Source organism: Xiphophorus couchianus, chromosome 4 (assembly GCF_001444195.1).
Source record: "Xiphophorus couchianus chromosome 4, X_couchianus-1.0, whole genome shotgun sequence".
Taxonomy (NCBI): Eukaryota; Metazoa; Chordata; class Actinopteri; order Cyprinodontiformes; family Poeciliidae; genus Xiphophorus; species Xiphophorus couchianus.
In genome coordinates, this window is record NC_040231.1 from 33,979,535 (window position 1) to 33,995,381 (window position 15,847).

Genomic DNA, 15,847 nt, shown 5'->3' on the forward strand with positions numbered 1-15,847 from the left:
TTTGTTTTCCATTTTTGATTAATTTTCCATTTTTTATTAGTTTTTCTTGTCAAAATTGAGGGTTTTTATTCAATAGCTTCCAGGTCATGTGACCTAATGACTCAAAATCACTTTGAAATAATTACAATAGTCTCTATAGATGAGGCACAGACATTTGATTTCCATTTTTAGCCATTTTCCATTTTTTATTAATTTTTTTTGTCAAAAATGAGGGTTTTTCTTCAATAGCTTCCAGGTCATGTGACCTACTGACTCAAAATCACTTTGAAATAATTATAATAGTCTCTATAGATAAGGCACAGTCATTTGTTTTCCATTTTTGATTAATTTTCCATTTTTTATTAATTTTTTACGTCAAAATTGAGGGTTTTTATTCAATAGCTTCCAGGTCATGTGACCTAATGACTCAAAATCACTTTGAAATAATTACAATAGTCTCTATAGATAAGGCACAGTCATTTGTTTTCCATTTTTGATTAATTTTCCATTTTTTATTAATTTTTTACGTCAAAATTGAGGGTTTTTATTCAATAGCTTCCAGGTCATGTGACCTAATGACTCAAAATCACTTTGAAATAATTACAATAGTCTCTATAGATGAGGCACAGACATTTGATTTCCATTTTTAGCCATTTTCCATTTTTTATTAATTTTTTTTGTCAAAAATGAGGGTTTTTCTTCAATAGCTTCCAGGTCATGTGACCTAATGACTCAAAATCACTTTGAAATAATTACAATAGTCTCTATAGATGAGGCACAGACATTTGATTTCCATTTTTAGCCATTTTCCATTTTTTATTAATTTTTTTTGTCAAAAATGAGGGTTTTTCTTCAATAGCTTCCAGGTCATGTGACCTAATGACTCTAAATCACTTTGAAATAATTATAATAGTCTCTATAGATAAGGCACAGACATTTGATTTCCATTTTTGATTAATTTTCCATTTTTTATTAATTTGTTTTGTCAAAATTGAGGGTTTTTATTCAATAGCTTCCAGGTCATGTGACCTAATGGCTCAAAATCACTTTGAAATAATTACAATAGTCTCTATAGATGAGGCACAGACATTTGATTTCCATTTTTAGCCATTTTCCATTTTTTATTAATTTTTTTTGTCAAAAATGAGGGTTTTTCTTCAATAGCTTCCAGGTCATGTGACCTAATGACTCAAAATCACTTTGAAATAATTATAATAGTCTCTATAGATAAGGCACAGTCATTTGTTTTCCATTTTTGATTAATTTTCCATTTTTTATTAATTTTTTACGTCAAAATTGAGGGTTTTTCTTCAATAGCTTCCAGGTCATGTGACCTAATGACTCTAAATCACTTTGAAATAATTACAATAGTCTCTATAGATGAGGCACAGACATTTGATTTCCATTTTTAGCCATTTTCCATTTTTTATTAATTTTTTTTGTCAAAAATGAGGGTTTTTCTTCAATAGCTTCCAGGTCATGTGACCTAATGACTCAAAATCACTTTGAAATAATTATAATAGTCTCTATAGATAAGGCACAGTCATTTGTTTTCCATTTTTGATTAATTTTCCATTTTTTATTAATTTTTTACGTCAAAATTGAGGGTTTTTCTTCAATAGCTTCCAGGTCATGTGACCTAATGACTCTAAATCACTTTGAAATAATTACAATAGTCTCTATAGATGAGGCACAGACATTTGATTTCCATTTTTAGCCATTTTCCATTTTTTATTAATTTTTTTTGTCAAAAATGAGGGTTTTTCTTCAATAGCTTCCAGGTCATGTGACCTACTGACTCAAAATCACTTTGAAATAATTATAATAGTCTCTATAGATAAGGCACAGTCATTTGTTTTCCATTTTTGATTAATTTTCCATTTTTTATTAGTTTTTCTTGTCAAAATTGAGGGTTTTTATTCAATAGCTTCCAGGTCATGTGACCTAATGACTCAAAATCACTTTGAAATAATTACAATAGTCTCTATAGATGAGGCACAGACATTTGATTTCCATTTTTAGCCATTTTCCATTTTTTATTAATTTTTTTTGTCAAAAATGAGGGTTTTTCTTCAATAGCTTCCAGGTCATGTGACCTAATGACTCTAAATCACTTTGAAATAATTATAATAGTCTTTATAGATAAGGCACAGTCATTTGTTTTCCATTTTTGATTAATTTTCCATTTTTTAGGAATTTTTTACGTCAAAATTGAAGGTTTTTATTCAATAGCTTCCAGGTCATGTGACCTAATGACTCAAAATCACTTTGAAATAATTATAATAGTCTCTATAGATAAGGCACAGTCATTTGTTTTCCATTTTTGATTAATTTTCCATTTTTTATTAATTTTTTTTGTCAAAATTGAGGGTTTTTATTCAATAGCTTCCAGGTCATGTGACCTAATGACGCAAAATCACTTTGAAATAATTATAATAGTCTCTATAGATGAGGCACAGTCATTTATGTTTTATGTTTTTATTTTATAATTCTTAGGAATATTTTCCTTAAAGTTTAAGATTGTTGCTTAATAGCTTTCAGATTACGTCATAAAATGACTTCAAATCTCTTTGAAATCATTCAAGTACACTTTATACATCACACATAGCATCAATGCCAAACAAACATATTACATTTTCATTTTCCACAGATATTTTCAAAAAGTATTTCGAACAATAATGAACACAGTTTCTAGTTTCAAGATTAACTACACAATACACATTTCCAACTGCCTTTTTTTTTCTTTTGAAATTCTGTGCTCTTCATATTCATGCACAGGGCATGGTACCATCGGTCACAGTTGTCACACTGGATCTGTTCACAAATACAAGAAAATATACATGTTTAGCAGTACTGAACTTACTCATCTCCTGTCACACAGTTTGGTGTTTACTTGCTTGTCATTTGTTATATAAAACATTTCATGGCTCCCAAGAGTTATTTCCTGTGTCTACTTCTGAAATTTACATTGACAACTCTTGATTTCTCACCCAGTCTGTCATTCCAGGGCCAGACCCCGGGGCTTTGTATGCAGCGCACATCGCACACCAACAGTGGTCATCGAATACTGTAATCAAGAAGAAATATACAGCATAATATACAGCATATTCAAACAAGATATATATATATATATATGTATATATATATATATCTATATCTATATCTATATATATATGTATAAAACAAAATAGCTAATTATTTCAGAAAATTCATTTAAAATTATTAATACTTGGAGATTACTTAAAATACATTTGTAAAGTAACTTCTCTAAATTATCAAGGTTGCATATCGTTTAGGTATTTTTGTCTGTTTGGATTGGCACTGTTGGTGGTTTATATTTTGTTAAATGGAATTTGCATTTTGTAATGTTTTTATGTTTTTATTGACCTCACGGGCTGCAGGAGCTAATGAGGGCAGACCCTATCTAAGTTGACAGAGTCATTGAAACAGTGAATTAATCGAACTGTCAAGATGTGCTTGTCACAAAGAAATCAAAACTTAGTGTTCCCCAGCGAAAGCAGCGAGATCTGTTTAGTTTTGTTATCTTTATTGTAAGTTCATGTTTTGTATTCCAATGTTTGTATATGTTTTAGTTTTCACATTTATTGAGGTTATTGTGGTGACTTTGATGATGGTGGTTGATCTTAATCAAATAAAATAAAAAACCTTAAATTCACCAGTCGAGACTGGTTCAGTAATGAAAGAGATGGGGAGATTCTAAAATATATATGTGTGTATGTTTATGTATTGTAAGTCGAAATGAAAGACATGCACATATGGTATACCTGATGCATCAAGGATTTGAAGAGCGAGAGTTCTTCTTTCACTTTTCATTGCCTTTTTTGTTGTGTCAAAATCTACATCTGGCATCAGAGGGAAGGCTTCCATCCAAGCTTTTGCCATCTAAAGAAAAAAAAAAGTTTTTAAAGACTTTTTTTATTGCATTATAATGCATCAGACTTAAACATTCATGTGGACATATATAGTGTATCCACACATACTAAAACAGGTATGTTTGTTAGTACAGATACCTGTAGTGAAACATCTAAATGTTTCAACATTTAGAAGATGATGGAAGAAGTGTAATTACAAATACTGTGTGGCATGTTGCACTGACCCCAGTTATGGGCTACTGTTGGGGGAGTCTGTATTCCTCCAAGTGAATACACACTCTTTCCACAATTCCGAAAGCCCATTTTAACTAACCATAGAGACTGTATTTGATGATAGACAACTTTTCTCTATAATAATTACACAGTGTCCACACTTGTATAACAAAAAACATGAACTCGTTAATTTACTTTGACTACAATAACTCCACAGCTGCTTCCGTCTTGTTGAATAGGGTGGCGCATTGTCCCCCCTTTCCATTGGATCCCAACCCAGTCTGTTTTTCCATGGCATGTCCTTCTCATTTTGAAGTATTCTCTGGATAACAAACAAAATGATTTGTGTAAGAGCAATTGTATTCTGTAATTACACTCATAAGACAACTCACGCTTTCCTCTTATCAGTTTCTATTAACAACAACAATGTTAAGTTTATTGAAATTAATATTTACATAAATATTTAAATTAATGTAAATATTTTTTACACAATATATTTGTAAAAAATATTAAGGATAATATATTTCCATAATGTATTCTTAAATCTGAATGTCACATACATTAAGATTTTTAACTCAATCTCTATGTGGTCACTTTGCAAATTTATTAATTTTTAATACATTTTAAAAATTTATTAGAGCTTTATTTACTGTATTCTTTTAGCTGCCTTTTGGGAGTCCACAAGCTCAGATGATACTTGTGCAGGATCTATTAGGAACACAGTTCTGGCTTCTGCATTGATGTACTAAAACAGATCAACAAAGGAAAGGGGCATAACAAAGAAAAATTTCATTAAAACTAATGTGAATATGTCATGCTCTATCCAAACCATAAAATGAAAAAATATTTATTATAGACAAAAAATTACAAACCAGCAACTTCCAGTGATTGTTGTTCACAAGGACAAATGACAGAACTGCTTCATAGTTGTCAAAGTTTACCTGAAATGGCATTTAAAAATGTTCAAAATTTAAATGTTAACATAAAGAAAAACTTTAAGCACATGTCTCGCAATTAATCTTTTCCCACATGTCAGTATTTACTTTTACTTAAAATTTTTCTTTTCAATGACAAGGTGTTTTAAAAATGATAAAATAATCAATACACTGTTTTACAAGAATTAAGGTGTTAAATATTGCCCTGTACAGGCTGCTGTGGGATGGTGTAAAGCTTGCAGTGATGTTGATGTTAGTTAGTAGGACACATACAAGATATCAAATGAAATTACTTAGCCAAGATTAATGTGGGTGCAACTAGATCAAGATTCTTACTTCTACTTTATTAAATGATTGACATTTACATTACTCTGAAATCCTATATGTAGTGTCTAGTACAGAATTTTTTTTAAAATGTGGAATTAATTATGTAATGTTTTCTAAAGAAGTTGTCCAGCCTTACTGCCATGTTCAGCTCTTCATTTGCATGGATAACCATATATATGACACTTATATTTGGAACTTGCATGGCAGTGAACAATTACATTAATTTTGTCAAGTGTTTCAATGTTTAAAACAGCCAAGTAGTCAGTAAAACATGGCAATTCTTTCAGAAGACTCTTTTAAAACCAACCCAGCTTTTAATTCAAACCTTTTCAAAAAACTAAATCTTGTTCTTCTTTTTATCAACAAGCACACATATTTGCCAAAAACACATTACATATGATTTCATGTTAGAAGTAATTTTGTTGTCAATTTTGTAGCTCTGTGTAAATGATGTGTAACTGTGAAAGTTCTGTTCATTCATCTTATAATGACATAATATAGCAACAAAGAAATCCATTACCTTTGGTAAACTTTGTCTAGGAAGCTCAGTTCTGTCCCCGAACAAAATCACACCAGCTGAGTAGTGATTCAGGATGTAGAAGGTGTCCATGACTCCCAATGCATGGGCAGCCACATGCAGAAGGCTTTCAATGATCTGCACAAGGAATATCAGCATTTCCACATATTAAACATGCATCCAAAAGTCTTCTCATACAAATCTCAAAATTGGTTTGTATTAATATTGAAAATGAAGATGTTTTATAAATGACTGAAACAAACACATACCTCCCCTGTCAACCACTGATATGGTCGAAGAGTGCACAAGTCAGAATGATGAATCACAATGCTCCGACCTTTAATCTGTGACGGAACAACTGCTACTACAACTTCTGTGTCACTCTTTTTCCAAAGCAAGGTTAACTGCAAATCAGATATACAAAGAAAAAAAAATCAAAACATTTGAAAGTAATACAATAAAAATTTATATTTTACAAAATTTAAATAATACTTTATGCTAACAGCCAGCCATAATAAAGACAAAATCTATACCAGACTGCAATACATAGATGTCAATTATGTTATCCCATGTTAACCACATTATGAAATTGTGAAATGCAGGCTATTATTACTTGTTTACTTCTAATGAAATTTCAGAAATGAATATTACAAAAAAATTTTATCAGATAATTTCATTGTTTTTAACAAACTAATTCTTTATGTGGAACTGCAACAGAGCCTCAAAGGCAGGTGAAACCTTACCTGTGATTCTTTATTATTATCATCATCATCAGCTTTGGTGATTTGTTTGTTTGTGCCTTTGGAAGTTCTGGGATTGGGTAATGTCTTTGGGGGATTGAAATACTTGGATTTGGTCTTTGTCTGACCAGCAGAAATTTCCCTCTTGTTCCATTTTTCTTTGGGATCATCCGCCGGTTTAGTCAAAACTCTGACAGTTTTGTCCAGAAGTTTGTCTGGCAGACCATGCTGCATAACATGTTCAACATACCGACCTTGTAAAGATGTATACAATTTTGTGATGAAGTCTGCTGGTCTGAGGTACTTTTTTTTGGCCAAGATGTTCTTTTTTACCAAGCCAAACCACAGCTCCACATGGCAGTTTGTTTCTCTTGATTTGCTTGTTTTATTTGTTGCAGCAGATGTGGGTGTTTTGTACCGTGTTAAGTCGCCAAGTAACATTCCGCTCCACAGTGGGATGATTCCCATGTAGTTCTTCACAAGCACATCAACTATACCAGGACAGCAGTAATGATTTTCTGTGATCTCTGATTCCTCGGACAGAATGTCAACCTGAGCTTGGTCCCGTAAAACTTGGAAAGTCTTTGTAAATGGTGAGTTAGCAATAATGCTGTTGCTTTTGTCACTTTTGCTGTGTTGTGCTTCTGCTGTATGCTGGCCATCTTCATCTTTCTCTGACTTGTTGTTGGAGATACAGCTGTTGAGGTATGCTTGACTTGTTTGTACTAAGGGGTTGCAATGTTTTGCATCAAATAGTACACACATGTTGTAAAACACCTCCATGGCAAGTTGGAGGTTATTGCAGTTTAAAAGGGATGCAAAACAATAGCTTGCATACTCTTTTAAGCCTCGATCACGGGTCTTTTTCCCAAAAGCTTGTGTAACAGCCTTCATAATATGGGCAGAGCACAAGTGCAATACTGTGAAGTTTTTCATTACAACTTTATGTTCATGCACAATCTCAAACGCTCTATGTAGGTACTGTGAAATATCCTCCTTGTTAAAGGCTAGTAGCACACTATTAATGAGAGCCCAGCTGTAGTCAGTTTCTATCTGTGCTATTTTGATTTTGGTAGTGTGGGTCAGTTTTCTGTTGAATTCCATCAACCAGTGTGAAATGGAAGGAACAGTATGGCTGTTGGTCAGTAGCTCAGTTATGGGCAAAGGAGGTTTGTCCTTGCCCATCCCTGGCAAAACCATAGCATAATACAGAATTTTTTTTTCCTGACCAGGTATTTTTTGTACAACACTCCCTGTGGCATCAAGGTGGGGGGTAACAGGTGATGAATTTCTTAGATGGTGGGCCAATATCTGTAATCCAGTGTCTGTTTGTAAATGCACTGCAAAAGGGTCAATGTGAAGTTGTTGGAAATATCCCTTGGAGTTTGAATTAATGCTTGTTTCTTTAATCAGTTTTTGTGTTAACACGAGCTCAAGTATTATGTCATCATGGAGTCTTGTACTCTTCTTTAATTCTGATGAAATTTTTCTTAAAACATCTTTAGTGAGGCTTTTCGTAATGTTCCCCGCTGTGATTTCTTGGATTGGTGTCTGCCTCAACTTTGAATAGTAGTATTTACTGACACCATCTGCTACAGCTTTGGCTATCTTACCTCTTTTTAAGTATTTTGCTGGTCTGAATCTCCATTCTTTTTTACGGTGTGTCACCGAACCAAGCCGTTTCACAATAAAAGAGATTTCGCTGTCAAATGGTTTAGGGATGTTCTTCTTACTAAAAGTAAATTTTAGTCAATTTTGACGTGAAAAATTAATAAAAAATGGAAAATTAATCAAAAATGGAAAACAAATGACTGTGCCTCATCTATAGAGACTATTATAATTATTTCAAAGTGATTTTGCGTCATTAGGTCACATGACCTGGAAGCTATTGAATAAAAACCCTCAATTTTGACAAAAAAAATTAATAAAAAATGGAAAATTAATCAAAAATGGAAAACAAATGACTGTGCCTTATCTATAGAGACTATTATAATTATTTCAAAGTGATTTTGAGTCATTAGGTCACATGACCTGGAAGCTATTGAATAAAAACCTTCAATTTTGACGTAAAAAATTCCTAAAAAATGGAAAATTAATCAAAAATGGAAAACAAATGACTGTGCCTTATCTATAAAGACTATTATAATTATTTCAAAGTGATTTAGAGTCATTAGGTCACATGACCTGGAAGCTATTGAAGAAAAACCCTCATTTTTGACAAAAAAAATTAATAAAAAATGGAAAATGGCTAAAAATGGAAATCAAATGTCTGTGCCTCATCTATAGAGACTATTGTAATTATTTCAAAGTGATTTTGAGTCATTAGGTCACATGACCTGGAAGCTATTGAATAAAAACCCTCAATTTTGACGTAAAAAATTAATAAAAAATGGAAAATTAATCAAAAATGGAAAACAAATGACTGTGCCTTATCTATAGAGACTATTATAATTATTTCAAAGTGATTTTGAGTCAGTAGGTCACATGACCTGGAAGCTATTGAAGAAAAACCCTCATTTTTGACAAAAAAAATTAATAAAAAATGGAAAATGGCTAAAAATGGAAATCAAATGTCTGTGCCTCATCTATAGAGACTATTGTAATTGTTTCAAAGTGATTTAGAGTCATTAGGTCACATGACCTGGAAGCTATTGAAGAAAACATTATATTATTTAATATTAAAATTATTGAAAATATTGTATATGACTTTAAAATTTTATAGATGCTATTTTGGCTCATGTAAAAGCATGAATTAGCAATGACAATTAGTTAGTTGGTTACAATTCAAGGCATTTATTAACATTTCTTTGATAGGAATGTTTGGTTCGGTAATTTGTTGATAGTCCCTAAGTGAACCTTCGGGCGCTGCGGCCGGGAGCGATAGAGAACCGCTGGCCGACAGTAACGTTCATAAATCGGATCAACCTTGAGCTAAACGCCGCTTACTCCGCGGAGCTCGAATATCGAATATCCAACTTGAAACTAACTTCACTGCGGTTACCCAAACTTTAGGACGGGGCGGTACAGGGAGGAGCAGCACAGAGACTTCCTAAAAACAGGTTCCTGTCGTCTGCTCACGCATGTTGTTCTTCCTCAAGTTCTAAAACTCCAGCAAGAACCGAACTCGTCCAGACCTGGCCCCTTAATTTTCACTCTGGCCGCTGATGAACGTTTGCCTTACCAGTTCTAGACCTCCTGGATGGAGACAGACCGTCTGCTGACCGGGGCTGAGGACCAACACAGCGGGGACTATGGCTCTGGCCCGGCCAGAAGCGGCGGAGATTCGCGGGGAAGCAGGCGGATGTCTTACTCTACTGCTGGGGACTACTGCCATTTGGACGGAGGTACGGGACAGCAGGCTGACAATGTGAGGTCTCTTGGTTATTGTCCTGGTATCAGCAGGTTATTACAGTAGATCGAAGTTGCAGTTGACTTTAATTACAATGTCATGTTTCCAGAAGCGATATGAAATAACATGTTGTGACTTCTCATGTTTTCACTGCACTGACCTCGAATAGACTCTTAGTACGATTTGGACTTGATGAATATCCTGGTGTGACATCATATTCTCAGGTGAACGCGTTCGATCTCAGTAGAGGGGCCACGTGTGGGAAGCTGAATTCCTTTTGAAACTTTCCCTCCTTTCTGTGTTGCTCTTGCTTGAAAACCTTTAAATGTTTTTCCTCAGACGTTTGGATTAAAATCAATGCTGAACATTGTTGTTTTCCCAAAAAGCCACTACTCAAATGTCATTCACTAAAGACAAACACTTTTATCATAGCTGCTTTCAGTAAAACTCTGGCTTAGTGTTAGATGAGCCTGCTTTTCACAATTCATCTTTTTAGGCTGTGATAATTAAAATTAGAAGCCGTCTTGTTTCCAACTTTTAGCAGTCATAATAAAAACAAATAACCAGAACCTGGCTGAATATGTGAAATAAAATAGCTGCGGAACAAATAAACTAGATTGCACCATTTCTAACTGGATCATAGAAAAGAAGACAATAGTCATTGGTCAGTTAGCTGCACTTTATTGAAACCTGAAACCTACATTGTTCTTTGGCCAAAGTCCTCCTAAGTTTTTACATCTATAAAGCATCTCTGGCACGTCATAAGAACTCTTGTAATAGTAAATTAGTAGCTCAACGATTGACAGAATGTCAAGACAAACTGAAGCATGTCACTTGTCGGTCTCCATTGACCAATAAGTTGTGTGTTTTGTTGTTGTGACCTGGTGCCTATCTGGAGCAGAGATGAGGAAAATACCTTCAACATGTCAACCAATCAGTGAAAACATAGAAGACATAAAACATATTTTTTTATTACCTAAAAGTGGGATATTATGTAAAATAGATAACTGGTTTGAGCTTTATTGTGTTTTAATGTTAGTTCCTTGTCAAACACGTTCCTGGAGTGTGGCCTCGATTTTTTTAATGCATGTTAACAAATCCTTTTTTCTCCAATGGCAACCATTTCTATGCTTTACACCACTGCATCCGACACTTTGGATTGCTCTTGGTGTATGGCTTGGATGCAGCTGCTCCACCATGGAAACCCATTCCATGAAACTCTCTGTGCACTGTCCTTGAGCTAATCTAAAGGCCACATGAAGTTTGGAGGTCTGCAGTGATTGGCTCTGCAGAAAGTTGTCGACCTTTTTGCACTATGCGCTTCAGCATCCAGTGACCATGCTCTGTCAGTTTACATGACCTACAACTTCATGGCTGAGTTGCTGTCATTACCAAACACTTCCATTTTCTTATAATACAGCTGACAGTTGACTGTGGAAATTTCACGGCTAGATTAATTGCATAGGTAGGATCCTATCACAGTTCCACGCTGGGATTCACTGACCTCCTGAGAGCAAGCCATTCTTTCACAAATGTTTATAAAAACAGTCTGTATGCCTATCAGACTGTTTCTATACACTTGTGGTCATGGAAGTGATTAGAACACCTGATTCCAATCATTTGAATGGGTCAGCAAATACTATTGGCAATATAGTGTAATTACTAGTGCCATTTTATAGTTCTGTGTGCCTAGAAAGTGCATAATACTACCTCTTTAAAATGCTTTTTTTCCACACTCAGGAGTAAATTAAGCACAGTATTTTCAGAAAACAAATATAGATTTTTCCAGAGTTTTGTCAAGTTTCTGTAAATCGTTGCAGATGCAAAACAGTAAAAGTTCCTGTTAGCCTTAACAGAAGAAACACATACAATCCCCCAATTGTTGGGTTGACTGTTTTCTTTTTCCTTGGCTTAGAAAATATTTTGTGTTAATTTTCTGAAATAAGAACAGGACATTTTCTCAGTTTAATTGATGTAGCTGGATGGTAAGGTTTTGGCTCATTATGCAATGTATATGAAATAAGGTGTATAGAAGGAGGATACTGTGCGTAGTATATAACTTTTGCATTCAGAAGTTTATTTGCTTGCTGTTTCTTAGAACGGCCTGACATCAGTGACTGACTCAGTCTAAGCCCATTTTAACAGTCATCTGCACTGGCAGGGATCTCCACTTAACTTAACCTGACCTATCATTCATGTTTCATGGCTGGTAAGAAAATGACAGAAGCCAAACAGGCACAGGGAGAAGCCCCTCCACACTGAGCTACGATACTGATGCATCCCACACACAAATCTTCTTATGACTAACTAAATTAAAGCAGCAGGAATGTTTTCTATCTTTCAATATTTTGCTCTTAATACTTAAAAGCTATACTTTACTGGAACTTTACAAATATAGAAAGTTGATATGTAAACTTTGTAAAGGTTCAATAAAGAAATTTAAATATTATGAGGTGAGGAAACAAAAACTAGTCTCCACAGTATTTCATAAAATTGCTGCCATTACAAAATGTTACTGTATTGTCAGCGGTTGTTGCTGAAGCTCATGGTGTTGCTGGGGTTGTGTGTGACTTTGTCACTTCTGCAGAATAAAAAGTTCTGCTGCATATGTCTGTCCCAGGTACTGGCTGCTCCTTCAGAGGCACCCATAGCCAACCTGATACACCCTGCTGTGAGTCAGCAAACCACGTTGTGAATTTTTGACTCATGTAGCTGGAACAATTGAAGTCACTAAACAAACATCTGACTGAAGTGTGCCGATTGTTTTTTGTGTTTCAAACAGCAGTTTCTGCTCTAAGGTTTCTTAACTCTAATAAACTCCACCTGAACGCAACAGAGTTTATTAAAGTTTTTTAAAACTACTTTATTAACCCCAAAGGGGTATTAGGCAGACCAAAGCAAGTTGGTTTTAAAGTCTAGTTAAACTGAAGCAGGAAGAATGCTTAAGACATGCTGTGATCTCAGATCATTATAGTTGAGACACAGTTCTGATCACCTTAAACTTACAGGAGGTCTAAGGTGATCTTCTATGGGTCACCTTATGTGTGTGCCTGTACATTAAAGTGTAACTTAATGTACAGGCACACACTCTCACTTAAGGACAATTTAGAGAGACCAACCAACCAATAACTAACAGTCATGTTTTTGGACTTGGGGAGGAAGTCAGAGTATCCAGAGAGAACCCACGCATGCACAAGGAGGACATGGTTAGTCCATGCAGAAAGACCCCTGGTCAATATTCAAACGCAGAATCTTCTAGCTGCAGAGCAACAGTGTGATAAAGATGCTACCACTGAGTGAGAAAATACAATAAAAGCGATCAACAGTGACATCGCTTCTCCAAAACAAAAAAAAGTTTTGCTTTTAGTTAATAATGGTTCCTTTATGATCTGCAATAATAGTGGAAAAAGTTACATAATTTTCTGAAATTACAAAGAGAATGAGTTTATCTAAGAAAAACAGAACATTTCTTAAAAAGGTCTTAAGCCTAGCAATACCTCGAAGTTTTTTAAAAGTAAAACACTTTGAACATATTTCATAGAAGTGATCTTCAGATTCATTGTTTATTTCAAACACAAGAACAATAATCTTACAACATTTGGGCAATTAACAATATATTTAAGTCCGATTATCCTGAAATTTTGCCTGTCGCTGTTTGAAAGGAGTGATGTGATCAATGGTTTGCTCATTAAAGTCATTAGCTGGAAGCAACGGCTCACTGAGACCTGAGCCGTTGCATTCCACAAGAACAACTTCATTCTTGTTAGAATGGACAAACAGCAGCAGTTATAATGGGAGGAGTAACAAAGATGTTCAACAATATAACAGTCTCAGATTTTGACTGGAGGTTTATCTCTGGAGAACCTGATGCCGCCCTTGAATTCAAGATTCTCACAAATGAGGGAAAGTTCTGACTTGTGTTGAGCCTTTTTTGACTGTAGATTTCACTCACAGTTTCATTCAGAGGTTAATAGATATAGCCAATATAAAATACCAAATTTTCTCCAGAGAAAAATTATTTTCTTCCAATCCAATTGTTAACTTTATTAATTCCAAATTTATTATCTCATTATCATTCAACTTGCATTTAGTTGGAAGATAGCTCATCAAGTTGACAAAATTGAGCTACTTCACAATCCATTAGTCAGTCAATCAAGTTTACTTGTATAGCACGTCAGCAACAAGGCACTTCAAAGTGCTTTACATCGTAACAACATCCATCCATCCATTTTCTGGGGTTGGGAGGGGTTCTGGTGCCGATCTCCAGCTAACGTTCCGGGAAAGAGGTGGGGTACACCCCGGACAGGTCGCCAGTCAGTCGCAGCATCGTAACACAAAACTAAAAAGTCATAAAAGACGCAATACAGATAATAATTGATAAACCAGTGACAACACTACATTGTGACAAGTGCCATTATGAAAATTATTAATACACATCAAATATGTTGGTGAACGTTCCATTTATTATGGTTCAAAGTAATTCTTAGCATCCAAATAGTTTCTGTTATAAACTTTGTGCTTCAGTCTAATCCAGCTGGCAGAAAAATGCTCATCTGGATCCTACAGTGGGATTCTCACTTTGGAAGGAGTAGAGCTCTAATGTCCAGAACTGTGACAGACTGGGGTTTGGGAAGGCAGAGCACTCTCATAAAAATGAAAGAAGCATTTGTTCATCAGAACTTTTTATGTTTAAATAATAAGTGAAAGGTGAATGGAATTAGTGGCTTCATCTTGGAGAATCACAGCTAAACAGAGTTGCTCTGAGCCAGGAGGAGAACATTAAGGGTAAAAACAGTATACACAGTCCCACGTGAGGACTAAAGTATGACCATCTGATCATCTCCATCTTCAGATACTTTTTACTTAATGTTTTATCTATTTTGATGTTCCCAGCTTGTTCCAAAAAGCATATTCTTGAATTCAACATGCTGCATTGACTGACAGCAGCTCCTGACCAATGTTAGCTGTCTGCATGTTTTTTGCTTCTCAGACTGAATTTTGATGGTTCTGCTGTTTTTGTTCATCTCAGATGATGAGGACCTGTACATCCAGCAGGCAGTTGTTTTTATTGAAGATGCCATCCATGTGAGTGTACTCAAAGATGATTCATTTCTTTTTAATTTGAAAAGGTTAAAAAGACTAGTGTTGTTCTGCTCTCCAGTCCACCTAGGTGTAATACATTTATAAGGGCTTGCTCGTCAGGTTGCACAAAGTGAAACATTTTTGTATTGGAAAAACAGTTTTTCTTTTCTAATGTTGTATATGGCATACAGCACACTTTATCCACCTTCCAGTCTATCATCAGCAATGGAGGAGGATGCATGCACCCAAACATCTGCTTGAGGCAGATGTTGCCGTATATAAGGAGCTTTTTTGTAAAGCTAAACACATTAATGCCCAGTGCTAAAAGTAGATTAATTTTGATATACACTGTTGTAGAGCAAAGCTTGATGGTTGTGTATCAGACATTATTTTTCTTCCTCCGATTGATTTTAACAGCTTTTTTCTTTGTTGCAGTTTTTAGTTCAAAATGGTTCACTGCTGTATTGATAAAGTCTGCCTGTTTTCAGTACCGCTCCATCAACCACCGGGTGGATGCCGGGTCTCTTCGTCTCTATCGATGGTACTACTCAAGAATATGCCAGTGGTGAGTTTGCACTTTTCACCAGCTTTGACTAATAATTAAATTGGTTTAATGTTCTGAAACACTGAAGTGTGACAAACATGCAAAAAAAAGAAAAGAAAAAAAAGAAGGAACTCAGGAAGGGGGCAAACACTGTTTCACACCACCATAAAGGAAAATGAAGAGATTGTGCACGCTCCGCTGGAGCTGGAAGTAACGAAGCATAACTCAACTTTTTGGGAGTGTTGGCATCACCAGGTGTCGACATCAC

The 15,847-nt window shown here is 34.9% G+C and overlaps 2 protein-coding genes across 2 annotated transcripts in view; one reads left to right on the forward strand and one right to left on the reverse strand.

The window, feature by feature from the left end:
• Positions 1 to 2,424: 2,424 nt before the first annotated feature.
• On the reverse strand, positions 2,425 to 6,734 carry LOC114143129 (uncharacterized). Its single transcript, XM_028014924.1, has 9 exons — positions 6,608 to 6,734; positions 6,134 to 6,268; positions 5,868 to 6,002; positions 4,958 to 5,026; positions 4,736 to 4,830; positions 4,281 to 4,407; positions 3,765 to 3,882; positions 2,970 to 3,046; positions 2,425 to 2,793 (listed from the first exon to the last, which is right to left on the reverse strand). Exons 3-9 carry the CDS (start codon positions 5,955 to 5,957, stop codon positions 2,683 to 2,685), a joined length of 687 nt encoding a protein of 228 aa, XP_027870725.1. The 5' UTR covers positions 5,958 to 6,002; positions 6,134 to 6,268; positions 6,608 to 6,734; the 3' UTR covers positions 2,425 to 2,682.
• A 2,895-nt stretch (positions 6,735 to 9,629) lies between these two features.
• Positions 9,630 to 15,847, forward strand: part of tpcn2 (two pore segment channel 2) — a 32,227-nt gene continuing 26,009 nt past the window's right edge. The window contains exons 1-3 of the mRNA XM_028014862.1: positions 9,630 to 9,948; positions 14,983 to 15,038; positions 15,524 to 15,600. Coding sequence (XP_027870663.1) covers positions 9,804 to 9,948; positions 14,983 to 15,038; positions 15,524 to 15,600 — 278 coding nt within the window. The 5' untranslated portion in view covers positions 9,630 to 9,803. The remainder of the gene's footprint in view (positions 9,949 to 14,982; positions 15,039 to 15,523; positions 15,601 to 15,847) is intronic.

What these genes read in the sequence shown, in the direction of transcription:
- LOC114143129 (XM_028014924.1), bottom strand. Translation starts at nt 5,957, where the DNA reads ATGGACACCTTCTACATCCTGAATCACTACTCAGCTGGTGTGATTTTG. An exon ending in GTGGAGTTATTGTAGTCAAA is followed by an intron (nt 3,883 to 4,280) that starts GTAAATTAACGA and finishes TTTTTTCTTTAG; the next exon opens with ATGGCAAAAGCTTGGATGGA. An exon ending in GCCCTGGAATGACAGACTGG is followed by an intron (nt 2,794 to 2,969) that starts GTGAGAAATCAA and finishes ATTTGTGAACAG; the next exon opens with ATCCAGTGTGACAACTGTGA.